At 40.6% G+C, this 16,160-nt stretch overlaps 2 protein-coding genes across 2 annotated transcripts; both read left to right on the top strand.

The window, feature by feature from the left end:
- Positions 1-33: 33 nt before the first annotated feature.
- Positions 34-9,896, top strand: klb (klotho beta). The gene is made up of 6 exons (XM_017039239.2): positions 34-4,159; positions 5,374-5,887; positions 5,987-6,255; positions 6,343-6,599; positions 6,691-7,610; positions 8,623-9,896. The coding sequence occupies exons 1-6, from the start codon at positions 3,368-3,370 to the stop codon at positions 9,042-9,044; spliced, it is 3,174 nt and encodes a 1,057-aa protein (XP_016894728.1). The 5' UTR covers positions 34-3,367; the 3' UTR covers positions 9,045-9,896.
- Positions 9,897-10,929: 1,033 nt separating this feature from the next.
- LOC103390963 (ubiquitin-conjugating enzyme E2 K) lies at positions 10,930-16,124 on the top strand. The gene is made up of 7 exons (XM_025063136.1): positions 10,930-11,293; positions 11,841-11,934; positions 12,994-13,052; positions 13,154-13,236; positions 13,450-13,549; positions 14,725-14,853; positions 14,937-16,124. Exons 1-7 carry the CDS (start codon positions 11,231-11,233, stop codon positions 15,009-15,011), a joined length of 603 nt encoding a protein of 200 aa, XP_024918904.1. The 5' UTR covers positions 10,930-11,230; the 3' UTR covers positions 15,012-16,124.
- Positions 16,125-16,160: the final 36 nt, after the last annotated feature.

Genomic DNA, 16,160 nt, shown 5'->3' with positions numbered 1-16,160 from the left:
ACATAGATAGATTCTTTAAAATATATATTTATTTTAAAGCTTACACATAATACGTTTTGGTGGATCACATAAAATGATGTGGCGGGCCATATTAGACCCACAGGCCTTGAGTTTGGTGTAGTGGTTTTTAACATACTCTTTTGAGAAAGGGTGCTCATTATTCTTTAGGTCAATGTTTTTACCTGGTTTATCTCTTTGCATTTCTTCGTCTTCTTCTGAGGATGACCTTACAAACCCTCTATTGCAGGTAATACAAATAGGTGAAGAGGACCATGGCAGACCTTGGTTGACAGCGCTCAAATGGGGATGATAATTAGGCTGCAGTATAATGTGTGGGTGGCTGGACAACTACAGCCCATAATGACAGCAATCACTTTTGACTAAGTGAACAAGAGAGCACAGATACAGAGCATCAGCTCGTCTCCACAGAGTTGATTAGGTTCTCAGTGATTCTCTTCTCGGGCAGATGTTTTTTTTTTTTTCTGATGCTGAGAGGTAGTTGTGTAAACAGTCCATAATGTGGTGGCTGTAAGACACAGATGTAATAAAGTCAGCGTCATACAGGTCATTAAATTAAAGCTTTGTGTTGTGGTCCACATGGCAGCCACTAGAACACAACAACACAGGGACGTCTGGAATGAGTTCGGCATTTGAAACTGCATTTCCATTGTTCAGCGGGTGTGTAGAGTAATAATCTAAATGGGCAACTCAACAATTAAGATTCCTGTGTGACAGCTCTTTTTGTCCCAAATATAATGATAATACAAAGACGTATGAAGAGTGCAAGTCTAAAATAAGTTGTAACTGTGGTAAACACTAATTAGTTCAGGGCATTGTTCCAGTTCATTCCCATATGACAGAGGACATGACAGTGGGTGTGAGCTAAAAAAATAAAAAAAAGATGTTACAAAAACAAATCTCACCCACGAGCAGGTGCCGTGGCCGTTGCTGGTCAGATTCAGTAATGTGGTGGTTTGAAGTGAATGTTAATTGTTGTTTGGTCCAGTTTGTCCTTTTATCTACACTGACATTTAGGAGTGAACCATTGAGTTTTAATTTGAGATCTGAAAGATTGTGAAAGCCAGACACAGTCGTCAAGAAGCCAGCTAGTAAAATTCACTGAGAGTCATGCAGTGTTTGAGGTTTTGAGTAATGTATTAATACTTCAGCTTTTTAAAGAAACAACAAAACAAAACCTTTTTGTTTTTTTTGTTTTTTTACATGCAAAAAAAAAAACCAAACAAGACAACGATTCCTGCATCTAGACAATGATCCATTCCATCACATCTCTCTACCTAAAAATTGCACGACCACTCCATAGCCACGTGTGGTTCTGGAGCCACAGGTTGCAGACCCCTGATCGAAGCCATTGCCCCACTGTAGTCTGCTTGTTTTTTTGTGGAAGGAAACCAGGGAACCCAGAGGAAACCCACATTGAAACCACTCTTCCACCATGGGGCCTTTAAGGTAAACAGAGAGGGTAAATAATTCCTTCTTCCACTAACTTGGTTTTCTGTGGCCAGATGTCAAATTTATCAGCTCTTCTCTGCTCCATTAGACCACAGAGCTTTAACAAAAGATCAGGCTCCATTAACTAATCACTTATCGTCATTATCTGAAGCGTCAGAGTGTGAACGTTTCTCAGGCTCCCTGTCCTACAACCTATCCTGTCCAAAAACAAGGATGCTAATATGGTTCTTTAAACTCACAAACATATTTTCTACATTGATATATAGTAGTGATATGTCTGTCTGATTAGAAAATAAAACAGTGAGCGACCACTTTTTATAGCACTGTACACCCTGTACCAAAATGTTAAAATTATGAAAAAAGGACATTTCATTTGAAATCTTTAAAAAAAAGTAATTTTTAATGATTATATTTTTCTAAAATATAACTGAATATATATTAATATTACATTTTTAACTCACAACTTATATTTACAAGTCCTTACATTTACCTAACCTCCATACACACACAAACCGCAACTTGTATATAAGCGTCAACACTGAGGTCAGACTGGAAGGAAATGACTATTATCTAAATCAGTTTACTTCACTAATGCCTTAAATCCATGTGTATCCTGGACGACTCAGCTGTTTGCTGTTGACAGCTGTAAACACTGGCCTCAGGGCGGAACATGACTTAGAGTCTTTGTGATGGGATTTGAGACGCTTTATTGTGCCTCCGAGGCTTAACCAGGAACCTGCGTATGTACAGAAAGGTGAACTGCCATTAAGCCAAACAGACCAATGTCGACACCTGCTCTTCCACCTCGGCCTTATGATTCAACCGGCAATTGGAGAATAATTGGACAGAATTGTATGTGCTGGCGTAAATGTTTTGAATGTGGCATCAAATCCTGGTTTATTGTTGTTGTACTCAAGTAAAGTGCAGTACTGGTATTTTTTCACTATTGAAAAAATTATCTTTTTTAAAAAATATTTTCAAGTCTATTTTACATCTAATTAGTGTTGATACAAACTTATGTTTGTTTGTTCTTTTTAGTAATTGGTAAAAGTTTATACACATACGGAATAAATGGAGGAAGTTTGTTTGAACCTGAAACACTATACAAAGTGAATTGTACCATTTGTTACATGCATTATATTGACAATGCTTTATTTTCTTTTATCATATCTTTGAGACAATAAGTCTGTTGTTTATCTCATTAGGCTCTAATACACTGTCCATGTTATTTATTGTATGTCCGATGTCCATTCCACTTATTGCAAATAATTAAACTCACAAAAATGCAGGCCGGGAAATCTTTATGGCGTCCTCCTGTGTCAAGGAGCTGAGACCAGAGTACAAGCTAATTATTGACTGTAGATCCTCAGCAACTGAGGGCCATTATAGTGTGTTTGTGTAAGTGTGCGCTTCAAACTCGGGTCCTAATGAGGTGGTTGTCATCATCATCACTACATGGTAATGTTTAAAAGAATCAGAGTTCTAGAATAGTTAAGGCTGGTTGAAGCTGAGGTTAAGAAATGGACGTCCAAGATAAGTTGCTGGACCTGATTGGCTATGCTAACAGGTGTAGCCTATGTTTCCTTTATGTGATGAACACTGTAGAATGGGTAAAACAGGGCTTTACAGATGAGCCTGTGTGTAAGTGAGTCAGCTGCCAAACTGTATGTTAGAACGTAGTGTGATGGGAGGGGCTGTGAGAGCACAAATACAGAGGGAGAGATAAGGAGCAAACAGCAGGTTGTCAGATGGACAGTCACACCTTCAGTGTTCTTCTCTGCTGGCTGTCAGATCTCCCCCTCTCAGCAGCTCCATCATGGACCTTTTGTCGACCACAGGAGGATCTGTGTCACCTGACAGAGCTGCTGCTGTGACTGACTACAGTCACCCTCTTTGAATGAAGCTAGAAAACAAGGTGGACTCATTCAGTATGCTGAACAACTCATCCTCATCTGCACTTAAGCACCTGTTAGTGTGCACCTTACTGTTGTGTGGTGGCAACAAGGCAGCCTGTTCTCTCCGGGAGGGCAAAAAGATTTGGCAGCAACCCAAACTGGACCCTGTTGAAGCCCAGTCATTTCTCTATGACACTTTCCCTTCAGGATTCCTCTGGGGTACAGGAACTTCTGCTTTTCAGACAGAAGGATTCTGGGACCAGGAAGGGAAGGGAAGCTCCGTATGGGACCATTTCACCAGCTCCTCTGTCTGGGGTAGTTTTGAAGCTGAGGCAATCAGTTTGGCAAGTGACAGCTACACTCGCTGGGAGGAGGATGTCAAAGCTCTGGAGCTGCTTGGTGTAAAATCCTACTCCTTTTCTCTGTCCTGGCCCAGGCTGTTCCCCGATGGGAATGCCAGGAGTCCGCCCAACACGGCAGCAGTGGAGCATTACAGCCGCCTCATAGAAAGGCTACTGGAAAAGAAAATTGAGCCCATTGTCACTCTGTATCACTGGGACCTGCCACAGGTCCTGCAGGAGCAGTACGGAGGATGGAGAAATGACACTCTGGTGGAACTCTTTCAGGAGTATGCCGCCTTTTGTTTCGACACATTTGGGACTCACGTGAAGTACTGGCTTACGATACATAATCCTTACGTGGTGGCCGTGCATGGATATGGGACTGGCATGCACGCTCCTGGAGAGACGGGGGGTCCTGCTGGTTCTCTTACCGTGGCCCACAACCTGATAAGGGTGAGTTACATGAGTGGAAACACTAAGAACTGGAGCTTCAACTTAACTCCTAATGTATGTCGTCAGTCAACTGTGGACTTTGGACAACTTTTACTAGTGTGATGATTATGGCCAAAGTATAGTTGTATTATATAGGTTATGTTGTTGTCAAGTTGTAAGGCTGTAAATCAGACACCAGCTGCACGATTTCTGTAAAATTGTCTTGCAGTATACTTATAAAGGTAGTATTAGTAAACAAGATTTTTTTCACTGCTTAAAGTTAAATGCTGTATATATCCCAATCTCTTCACAGCACGTAATACAGTACATTCAGACATTTAGACATGTAATTATCCACCAAATATAAAAAAGGAACCCAAGAAGAGGCATGTCTGATTAACTTGGCCTCAGGGAGAACACGATCGGCTGGATGACAATAGTGCAGAGTTATGCAGTTCTGTGCAGCTGTACATCTCCAACAATAATGTATAGACTTTAAATTATGCTCTATTGTAAAACATAAATACAACCATTGTGTAAGCTCACTACCTACATTTATACTTAAAATTATGTTAAAATAGGTTTGCAGAGTTGTTTTGAAAAAAAGTACAAAAAAAGGTTAAATACAGTCTAAATTCTGCTTTTAATTATTACTTCTTCTTTTTTGAGTTCCATATGCAGTGTGGCACCTTTTGACTAATATTACTGCCACCTACTGGATCTATTTTGCACTGGTAAAAATATGAAGAAAATCTCAAAAATCTCAAAAAGGTCTCAATCAGTTTTAAAAGACAAAAAAAAACAAACAACAAACAAACAAAAAACAATTGCAAAACCAAATAATATATTCCTTTGCACTTTTATGTAGGTCATACCTTAAAGTAAATAAGCGTATGTTTGAGGTACAGCTAAACAGGCGCAGCCTTAATCGGGTTGAAGTTTTTTTTTCTTAAAGCAGCTGATCACATTTTGTTGTGATGTAACACCCAAAGAAGCATTCAGTACAAAGTCCCCCACATCAGCTCTTTTTTGCTGGAGGTGCAGCAGTGTATGACAGGAAGTCATAAGGTTATGCTTCAATAATAATCACTCACGTTTATGGAATTTTTAAGATACACCTGAGAGCTGTGTGAAGTAAAGTAGTAGTTCAAGGTTATAAATGAATCTGTAATGTCTATGATTGTGTTGTCCACCACTGAACATCCCACTGTTACAACCTCTTCTGTGATTTCCAGGCACACGCCAAAGCTTGGCACACCTACGACACACACTTCCGCCCAAATCAGAAGGGTAAAATATCCATTGTTTTGGGATCACACTGGATAGAGCCACAAGGAGGCCAAGCCACCCAGGACAATGTTGAGTCTTGTCAACAGTCAATAGAGGCGGTGCTCGGCTGGTTTGCCAACCCCATCTTCGGAGATGGGGACTATCCAGTCTCTCTCAGAAATAGGCACGGGGGCATCATGCCTACATTCACTCCAGAGGAAAAGCTGTCAGTTCAGAAAACGGCTGACTATTTCGCTCTGTCTTTCGGGCCTAACAACCTCCGCCTGGGACAGAAGCTGGTCCGGTTCAATCAGACTGTGGCGCTGGATCTGAGGCGTGTTTTAAAATGGATAAAGCTGGAATATGGAGACCCAAGAGTTCTGGTTGCTGAGGCAGGCTGGTTTTCTGAAGCAAGCGTAGAAAGGGAAGACACAGTGGCCATATATTTGATGAAGAAGTTTGTTAACCAGGTCTTGCAAGGTAAGCACAAAGAAAACCTCAAAGATCAAGTAAGTTAAAAAAAATATGGTGCATTTATCGTTCTGTTGTTACTGTCCAATCCTCTGTCCTCTGTCAAAGCTATTAGGACAGATGGTGTGCAGGTGTTTGGCTACTTTGCCTGGTCGTTGGTGGATGGATTTGAATGGAATTATGGCTTCACTGTAAGGCGAGGACTGTTCCACATCGACTTCACCCAAAAAAACCGAACCAGGACCCCCAAGACCTCCGCTCAATACTACCAGCATCTGGTGGCTGATAATGGTTTTCTTAGAGATGAAACCCTCAGAGAAACTGACGGTGTTTTTCCTTGTGACTTTCACTGGGGGATCGCTGACTCGACGCTACAGGTAGGAAGAAAAGATGCTGACTTTGCTGAAGAAAATGTCAAATTCCTGCATATTCACTGATTTTGATTCTCTGCTCTCCTCTTGTAGGTCCACTTCTATCCTTTCTCGCCACAGTTTACAGACCCACATCTGTACAGCTGGAATGTGACGGGGGACAAATTGTTGCGTCCCGTCCAGGGTGTGTCGATGCCCACACGATCACCCCAGTGCACTGACTATTTAGCCATCCGTGATCACCTTCGCTTGTTTGCATCTACTGGAGCATCTCACTACTCCTTTGCACTCAACTGGTCTTTGATTTTGCCCCACGGTGACCTCTCTAATGTCAACAACGAAGCCCTTAGGTAACATGACATGCACACACAAAATACTGTGATGCAATCATTTTCTTCCAAGCCAGATACCTTATCAGAACTCATTTTTAATTCCATGCAGGTACTACCGCTGTGTCCTGACTGAGATCAAAAAGCTGAACCTGGAGTCTGTGGTAATCCTTTATTATCCCACCCAAAGAGCTCCGAATCTGGGGTTGCCAGGTCCAATACATGCCATCGGCGGTTGGCTCAACCACAGCACAGCTGAAGCTTTTCAGGAATATGCGGCACTATGCTTCCAGCAGCTCGGATCCTGGGTTCGCTACTGGATTACCATCAATGAGCCGAACAGACTCTTAGATATTTATGCCAATGGTGGAGAGAAGCGTCGGGCAGCTCACAGTCTCCTTCTGGCTCATGCAAAAGCCTGGAGGTTGTACGAGAGGGAGTACTACAGTCAACAGAAAGCACTTGTATCACTCGCACTGCATGCTGACTGGACTGAACCTGCTATCCCATCCCTGAAATCACACAGTGCAGCAGCACACAGATTCCTATTGTTTGAACTGGGTCGTTTCCTCGACCCGTTACTGGGGACAAAATATGAGGGAACGCATGGAAGAAGAAGATACTCACAAGAACTGAAGGCAAACCTGGAGAACATAGACCTTTCTGGATCTCCTTTCCTGAGCTTAACTGCCAATGAGAAGGAGGAGTTGAAGGGAGCTTTAAGTTTTATCGCCCTGAACCATTTTACCACCCGTTTGGTGTCTCCCTATCCTACAACACAGGCCAGTTTTCAAAGGAAACAGCCTCCTGATCACGGTTGTCTGACTCTTTCTGATCCCACCTGGCCCTCATCTGGTCTGGGGCAGGCGATAGTACCCCAGGGTCTGAGGAAACTCCTGAAGTGGGTGAGCCAGAGATATGGAAAGGCTTTACCCATCATTGTGACAGCCATTGGAATTGATGACCAGGCTCCCGTTGAGGACAAACTCAGACAACACTACCTCCACAGTTACCTGCAAGAGGCCCTCAAAGGTGCGGCACGCAGTGAATTTCCATCATGTACTAATGTCTGGTGTTGTTTTCCAAATGTGCAATGAAATCACATTTGAGTTGGATTAAAACGGCCATCTGCTGTTTTGTTGTTGTCACAAGATACATCTGTTCAGGACTGGCAACAAAGTTTTTACAACCACGTTGCTTCCTGTGATACATATCATAAAAGTGAAGGGAGGCCGGAGAAACAGTGCACTTATCAGGGTCATGTTCATACTTTGCCCTTTATGGCCGACATTTGCACATGTGATCATGATGTTGTTTCCTAGCTACTTGGTTGTTATGCCAGATTTTTAAGGTGCAATATTAGTAATAGTACATAATATTTGTTTAAGGTGAGTGGAAGTATATGATGGTGTTTTTTGACACGAAGTAGCTGTTATATTTAGCTGACCTGTAATATTGTCACAGCAACCAGCCACAGGTCCAGCCCTGTAGTTGTTGGAAGAGTTTTGGCTGAAGGAGGGGTTGATTTACAGTATGTATAAAAAGTAATGTTGTATTTCAACATTCAACTCAAAGACCTGATTTTCATCCATTTTATTATAGGCAATAGTCTGTTGTATGAAACTTTTAGGACTGTAGTTCCACTACGGAATTTGACAAAGTACAGCTCCCAAGTTAAAAGGGACAGCGACACTATGTTGTGTTGCTGTTTAAGATCAAGGTGAAATAAAAAAAATCACAGCCCTGTTGCTACAGTATCTGACAGTCATTGATAAGTCAATATTTGCTGACAGTGCAGAATATACTTCTGTCTACTAAAAATAGGGGCAGCACATTTGGTCCATTCAGAAACATTGGATTAAACTGTAGATATTGTAGACCCCAGATTATGGCATTTTTATACATTTATAGCACCACCTACAGGGGAAAGAGAAGCTAGCATTCCAACATTTTGTCCATTTGTAAACAAATGTGTGAGTGTTCTCTGTTGACAGTAGAGAAGCCGATGAGAGCATTTATTGATTCATTTTATCTTTTTTTTAAGCTCGTAGATTAGATGGAGTGAACTTGCAAGGCTTCTACATGTGGAAACTTCAGGATCGACATGACCCCAAGTTTGGACTCTTCACCTCCAGCCAACACCAGTCCAAGGCAAAAGCCTCTGTGGCTGCGTACAAAGAAATAATCCATCACAGAGGCTTTCCGCTGAATGGTACCAAACAGACGTGCAGGCTCAGTGAGCCGCACCAACAGTGTTCTGCGTGTGTGTGGATGCTCAGGAACAAGGCCATGCTGGTCTTTGGAGGCTGCCTCCTGATAGCTGCTGTCATGTTTGTGGCACTTCTCACGACTGTCATCTTTAACAAGATGGGGCGATCAAGAGGTGGAAGAAGGAGGATGAAGTGGAAGAGAAAGAGAAGAGAAGGAGTCCCTGTACGTTTATGGCCACGTATGGCCAAGTACTAACTGTAGAGGAGCTGGAGAAGTTCCTGAGTGAAAACCAATAATCGATAATTTATCAGTGCTTGTCTTGAAATTTTTCCCACAATGAATGTAAAATAGAAAATGTTTTTACTATTTAATCATTAGATCATGTTATTATTGTAAGTAAATGGTAAAAAATATTTATTTGGTCTCCTTCATCAGCTGTCTCCTGTCAAACCTGGGTGATATTAGATAAAAGACAGAGACAGATTGCCTGCTCAGCATAGGTATTCACTGTATATAGACAACCAACAATTCACTCTCATAACCACACACAAGGTAAATTACATTCTTCATTTACCTAAACCCCAATCTGGACACAAACAAAGTCCACAAAGTCAGTGGCTGGGAATTAAACAAAAATGTATTAAATACCACATGTTGTAATTTTACAAAATCTTTATTTTCCACTGAAGAGAAGGGGTGTAATTTATGTGCCATATTATGTCATTGTGAAGTGTTGTGAAAAGAATCAGTCGATAAATTATATACAATAAGTGCTATATACTATGTATGACGAATGTATGGGACAACAGTGCCATTTAGCGGCCGACAACTGGAACTGAGCAGAAAAAAATTGTAATAAGATTTCTTATTTCTTTAACGTGTCTCATCTGTTTTCCTAATATGATAGAGACTACAGGTCGTGTATCACACCAACGACTCCTTTACATTACAGCGGAAGAAAACGCTCTACAGTACTGTACTTCTTAGCGTTCATTAGTTGCATTACTGCCATCTATCGATCATATGGTCCTTTTCGCTGCGGCCATCGGCTTTCATAATCACTATTTTCTGTATATATTTTTCTAATTCTAATTCTAATTCATACGTATGTTTTACTTAAACGGCTCTAATTCTAATTCTAATTCATACGTATATTTTACTGTGTGCTCATTACTCACCGGCTCTTTCTGGAAGTCCCCCAGGTTTTCCCCAGAATTCTTACTTTCACTTTGCATCAAACCATCTTTAGTTTACCTGCAGTATTCCAGTATTCCTGATACATACGGTGTCTTCTTCTGTGTTTTTGTCAGTACTACAGTAGTTCCTAAATTCTAAATCGCAGCTATAGTATTAAATAAAGGGATGCACGTGTAGAGAATCCAATGATTATCCTCCTTCCGTTATTTATTTTTCCTGGATTCCATTCCATTTATTCTACATTCTATCTCTGCCCTCACGGCAGTAAGTATCCTGTTGCATCACAGCCAATTCATTGGTCATTTCTCCTAATTCTCGCAGATGTTATTGTGTGTTTTTTAAAAATGTACTTTATTATTATTTTCTTCTCCTTCTTACAGAAAATATACTAAGAAAAAAAGAAATAGGGAAATAGAGAATCCTTCATAGATTGTAGTGCACTGGGACCTTTTTTATTATCACTTGTTTCATGACTAACAACAGCAATATGTGATGTAAAACTGCACTAACAACACAGAAACAAGGCAAATGCTATTATTATTGCTATTTACCAGTTTGAATTGCAGAATTCATTTGAGATTGTTCTCCTTCATTCATCTTCAACTGTAGCTTTGAACATAGAACCTGACTGGAAAACATTTGAGTCTTTGTGATGTAGACGGTAAAGAGAAGGAGGAGCCAGCTATGCATTTATTCCACAATGAAATTTAGGGATAATGTCAACAATGGGATTGTTTGTCAATCAGGTAAAGTGTCAGAAATCGTTTAAAAAGTCATTTTTTAAAATTAATTTTGTTAATACACGGATATGTACTATGTATGGTATTTGGTTTGTAGCAGTATGTAATAATAATAATAATAATAATAATAACAACATTGTTATTATTATTAGTGATACGTGAGGGACCAATGAGAACGGGAGTTGAGGATGGCTTTATAGATCACATGACCTCCTCTCCTCCAGACTGCATGCAGTTTGGTATTAAAATGTTTTCAGTTGCACCAACCATTGTGTTTCACATTTGTCATGACAGACGAACGTTGAGCCGTTTTTAACACATCCACAATCTCATAGTGAAACACAGGAGTGACGGCACTGACGGCTCAGGACCTCACCGCTCCTGTTTTTGAGGTTGTTGTCCAAAAAGTGCAGAGCTCCGGTGGGTAGAGACGCCTGCTAGCCTTTTTCAGGTCGGACGGCGACGAGGCCGCAGCCGGGACACGGGAGACACGGGGGAACAACCATGGCTAACATCGCAGTTCAGAGGATAAAACGGGAATTTAAAGAGGTCCTCAAAAGTGAAGAGGTGAGTAACCTGCGGCTCTTTCGTCCTGTCTACAGCTCCAACAGATGAATGTGAGGCGTTGCTGCCTCAGCTGACAGCTCTGCTAATCACGAAGCTGCTGTTAGCATTTAGCTTCAGTCCACCCGGCTTTAGAAACCGCTACTACTGCAGTCTAAAAACGTGTCACTGATTCAAAGTAAGAGCCAGAAATGTAAATTAAACCAGAAAGAGGTTGGAATAATAGGGAAATTGCATTTAAGTTGACGCTGCTACGTTAACGTCATTGGCTAACTTGCCATGCCTTCTTCTTTGGTCACTGAGCTATTAGCTGCATTAGCATAATAGCAAGTTTCTCATTTTTCGTTTACAGTATTGAGGATGTTCTTTTTTATTTTACATCTTTCCTTCTCAGTGTGGACACCTACCAATCCCCACTGTTGCTTATAGATCTTTGTGCAACATGTTCAACTTTGTGTTATGTTGCATGGGGACACTCTTAAAAAGTTTGACAGTGTTGTTTGTAAGTCCTGTCTGCCGAAGTAACACAACCTTTACTCTCTCTTTACAGACGAGCAAAAACCAGATAAAGGTGGATCTGGTGGATGAGAACTTCACAGAACTTAAAGGGGAAATAGCAGGGCCACCTGATACGCCATATGAAGGTGAGCAGCACGTTTGGTTTAGACACAGGTTCTGTCTAACCTTTATGCATGGTTGCACAGTTCTAGAAGGTACCGATGTTTCAATGACAGCTTGACACCTGTTATTTCACACACAGTCGCACAGCTAAGGGCCCAAGCAGTAATAACAGAACAGCTCAAGGTTGTAAGTTTGAAGCTACTAAAACCATTCAGTTTATGGGAGCCTGTGCACAACACCAGGCATAAACAGACACACACACACAAACACACAGCCCTAAGTCATGGACAAATCTCACAGAGGACAGAGAAAGGTAGTTGAAGACAGAGGGATTTATAGTGCACTGAAACCATTAATGCACAAAACAAACTCTGCAAAGCAAAAAAAAAAAAAAAAAAATTACATATATATAATATATTATAATTACTACTCAGCCAATTGCAGTACTTCCTCATTGTACTGTAAAAGGAACACCACACACATTTCCTTAAGAATAAATACTATACTGTATATTAATCTGGATCAGGCTAGTGACAAAAGGAGTCCTCGGCACTTACAACATGCAGCTCCTGGGAACCATACTTTAAATCTATTTAAGGGACTGTTACCTAATGTAAAATTAAATTCAGTTTTTGTCTCATGCTAGTTCTGCAGCCCTTATAACAATGACTATAAAAGTTGGTCAGTGCAATCTGAACACGTTTATCATTAAAGTGATGGTATAAATGTCAACATTATTTGCTGGGTGTGTCCTTGCTATGGTGTCAACATCTGCAACAAGACAATCATTCTGTCAATGACACATCAGTGCCAAATCCAGACAAGTCCAGACAAGTCCAGAAATGACTAGTAGAGACAGGCACTAATGTGTGATTATTATAAAATAGTTCCAGTTCTACTGTAAGTGACACAGGATTCAAGTGTCCATATTTTGTTGATATAGATTAAATAAATATGTTGATCATGTGTCAAGAAAATCAATTGCTCTAGTCATTGATTCTGATTTTGAATCATCCAATTTAAATTGGTAAGAGCTTAAATAGTAACTCTGCTCCTCCTGATACCTCTCTCTTTTCCCCCAGGGGGTAGATATCAACTAGAAATTAAAATTCCAGAGACATATCCATTTAATCCACCCAAGGTAAGAGTTCATTACTATTGTTGGTAACTATTTTTCTCTGTGCATGATAGGATGTCATTTTCCATTAACTACTGCCTTTGTTCCTCTGTGAAATCCTTCAGGTGCGGTTTATCACAAAGATCTGGCATCCCAACATTAGCTCTGTTACAGGAGCAATATGTCTGGACATTCTCAAAGACCAGTGGTGAGTGCAGACATTCTTCACATTCTTATACCTCCGCCGTACTTCCATCTGGTCATGTGAGAAAAGGTTCTACATTCCAAAAGTATTGTTTTCATACTCTACATGTGACATGTTCATAAAGTATTTGCTGTCAGTGTACTTACACACAGATTTTTGCTTTCACTTGTTGTTTCTTTCTGCTGTGACACACTTTTCTTTGTGTGTCCTCCTCAGGGCAGCAGCTATGACTCTGAGGACAGTCCTCCTGTCACTACAAGCCTTGCTGGCAGCTGCAGAGCCAGATGACCCACAGGATGCAGTAGTAGCTAATCAGGTGGGTGTGCTTTTTTTTTTTGATGCCTAGAAAGATTTTTGGATGACTTGACATTATCACACAGCACACAAACGTTAATGTATTCATCCCACTGCAGAAACCGAAATAGATTAACTGGGGTTATAATGTTAGTAATAACTCCTATAATTATTTGTAGGATAACCTTTAAATACTGTACATAATTGCTAAGGTTAGGTGTGTTTTCACTCAATTTTTTTAAAGACAGAGTCCATTTAATCTCATTCTGCATGCATTGCTACTAAATAGTTTTGGTGGTGGTTGGCCACTGCATAAAAGCAAAGAGTTTTTTTTCTCTATTGCAGCATGAAAGACTTTTACACTGTTTCTTCTCTTAATGGTATCCCTACTGTTTTTCTTCACACCCAAATGTATTTGGGGTTTGAAACTGGTATGTCAGACAAAAAGACATTCCATTAAATCGTTGGAGACTAGAAGTATTGTTTCCATAAAACCAGCTGGATATTGAAGGCTAATCCCAAAGGACAGATACTTCATTTGATGTGATGTTGGACTTTATTCCCCCAAATGGTGTTAAGCACAACCACTAAATCACCCCACTTGGCCCACATTTATCTGCTAAATGCAATGCATTCCTCAGGTTGAACCATGAATATTTATATGATGATCACTGGAGCTCCGTTAAATATGTATGAACTCTTGAATCCGGCTTATTTTCATAGGTAAACCCCCGGGCCTCCCTCCCGTTAACTAAATATCACTACAGAGGTGTGACACACAGTGTCGGATAATGATGGGTCTATTAGGAAGATGAATCCTTGACATCACTAAAGTGTTATATGTGAACAAAGCTTTTGGATTAAAGCCCACAACGGGGTAATATTCAATCCAGTTTACCCCTTTATATTGTAACATCAGCCCCTCCTGTGTTGGTAGTTATTAGTCATTTATATTATATTTGTGGGTCATATTAGTCACACACAAACACATGAATCTTCTTTGAGGTTCAACAGCAGCTCTCTATCAGGGAGGTTCCATACCCTACCTTTAAACCAACACCATGTTGTTTTTCAGTCAATTTTATTAGAATTGTGTTAGTGAAAGAACCATCTACTTCAAAGAATATACCAAAAAAGGGTCTGTTGATAAATCCTGTTGGCTGAATACTTTTTTATTTCATTTTTTGTTCTATACAGTACAAGCAGAATCCAGACATGTTCAAACAGACGGCGAAGCTCTGGTCTCACGTCTATGCAGGAGCTCCTGTTTCCAGTCTGGAGTACACATTCAAAATAGACAAACTCTGTGCCATGGGATTTGAAAAAGTAAGAAGAATAGTTTTTTTTTTTCTATTTCTCTTTGATGCAGACTTCCACTGACTCCGACTGTCGTGTTGTTTTTCTCCCAGAATGCAGTAATAGTGGCATTGTCGTCGAAATCCTGGGATGTGGAGACGGCGACAGAGCTGCTGCTCAGTAACTGAATATCGGCACTTGTCTCCATCCTTATCTAGGTCCTCATTTCCCAACCTCACACACACTGTCCCCTCCAGCTGTCTGAAGGCATCTCACCCCTCTGTTCCACCTTCAGAGTGGACTCCTTACTTTCTCTCCACCTCTCCCTCTGTCTCTTCCAACTGTGTGGTAAACTCCCCATTCATCACATTACACACACACACACACGCACGCACGCACTCACTCCAGTCAGTATCTCTGGTCTCACTATGTTTATTCAACATTCCACTCAGTGCTTCAATCGAACACCCAGCCGCATTTTCTGCCCCACACTCATTTGAAGCAAATGCCAGATTTAAGACCTCCACTTCCACCACTTTATCAGGCCGTGTCCAAGAAGCAGCTGCCAGCAGCTTATCTTTGCCTATGCACTGCATTTTAACTTTACTTTGTGGGGGAAAAAACAGTTTTGTTTTTTTTTTGTTTTTTTTTGGAAGAGTCGTATAATTGCTGGAGGCTCTTTTGGACCTGATTGTTTGTTGTTTTCTAAAAGGGGCGTAAGCAGAGTCCGAGACTGTACTGTACTGACTTTTTTTTTTTTTTTAATGATTTCGGTACTAGTACTGGATAAGACTGCTCAACACACCACAGTACCAAGTAACAAATTTATACTATGAAGACATGGATTAGGATGAGGCATGTTCCCTGTTATGAAAAACAATCAAAATGTAACCGAGGTGCAGGTACGATCATCCTCATGCCATGTTTTTCTCCCGAACCTCAGCTGCCTGATAAACTCAAAGCTCCCACCCCTGATCCTACCCGTCTGGACCTCCCAGCACACACACACACACACACACACACCTGCTCTGCACATGGCTGGCTTCACCTGTCTCTTTGCCTTTAGTTTATTTTTTTTAAAAGAAAAGAAATAATTTGGATTTTGTCTCCTACAGGAATACATTTGAATTCTTGTTTTTAAACTAAGAGAGAGAGGGGAAATAAAACATAAACGCTCAACAGTAATCACAAGTCTGGATGAAAATAGCCAAACAAGTTTGAAAAGTATTGCATCACCTTAACTGCGACAACAGATAAACGATTCATCTGTAAATAAAGATATTAAAGTCTGTGTAAATTAATCCAAATTGCCTCGTGTTTGTGTCTTTGTGCAATGT

Source organism: Cynoglossus semilaevis, chromosome 15, assembly GCF_000523025.1.
Source record: "Cynoglossus semilaevis isolate Cse_v1.0 chromosome 15, Cse_v1.0, whole genome shotgun sequence".
Classification (NCBI taxonomy): domain Eukaryota; kingdom Metazoa; phylum Chordata; class Actinopteri; order Pleuronectiformes; family Cynoglossidae; genus Cynoglossus; species Cynoglossus semilaevis.
This window is presented reverse-complemented; position numbering and strand designations above follow the sequence as displayed.

Coding starts and splice junctions, on each gene's coding strand:
- klb (XM_017039239.2), top strand. CDS start 3,368: ATGAAGCTAGAAAACAAGGTGGACTCATTCAGTATGCTGAACAACTCA. Junction 4,160..5,373: donor TGGCCCACAACCTGATAAGG/GTGAGTTACATG, acceptor TGTGATTTCCAG/GCACACGCCAAAGCTTGGCA. Junction 6,600..6,690: donor GTCAACAACGAAGCCCTTAG/GTAACATGACAT, acceptor AATTCCATGCAG/GTACTACCGCTGTGTCCTGA.
- LOC103390963 (XM_025063136.1), top strand. CDS start 11,231: ATGGCTAACATCGCAGTTCAGAGGATAAAACGGGAATTTAAAGAGGTC. Junction 13,053..13,153: donor ATCCATTTAATCCACCCAAG/GTAAGAGTTCAT, acceptor GAAATCCTTCAG/GTGCGGTTTATCACAAAGAT. Junction 13,237..13,449: donor GACATTCTCAAAGACCAGTG/GTGAGTGCAGAC, acceptor TGTCCTCCTCAG/GGCAGCAGCTATGACTCTGA.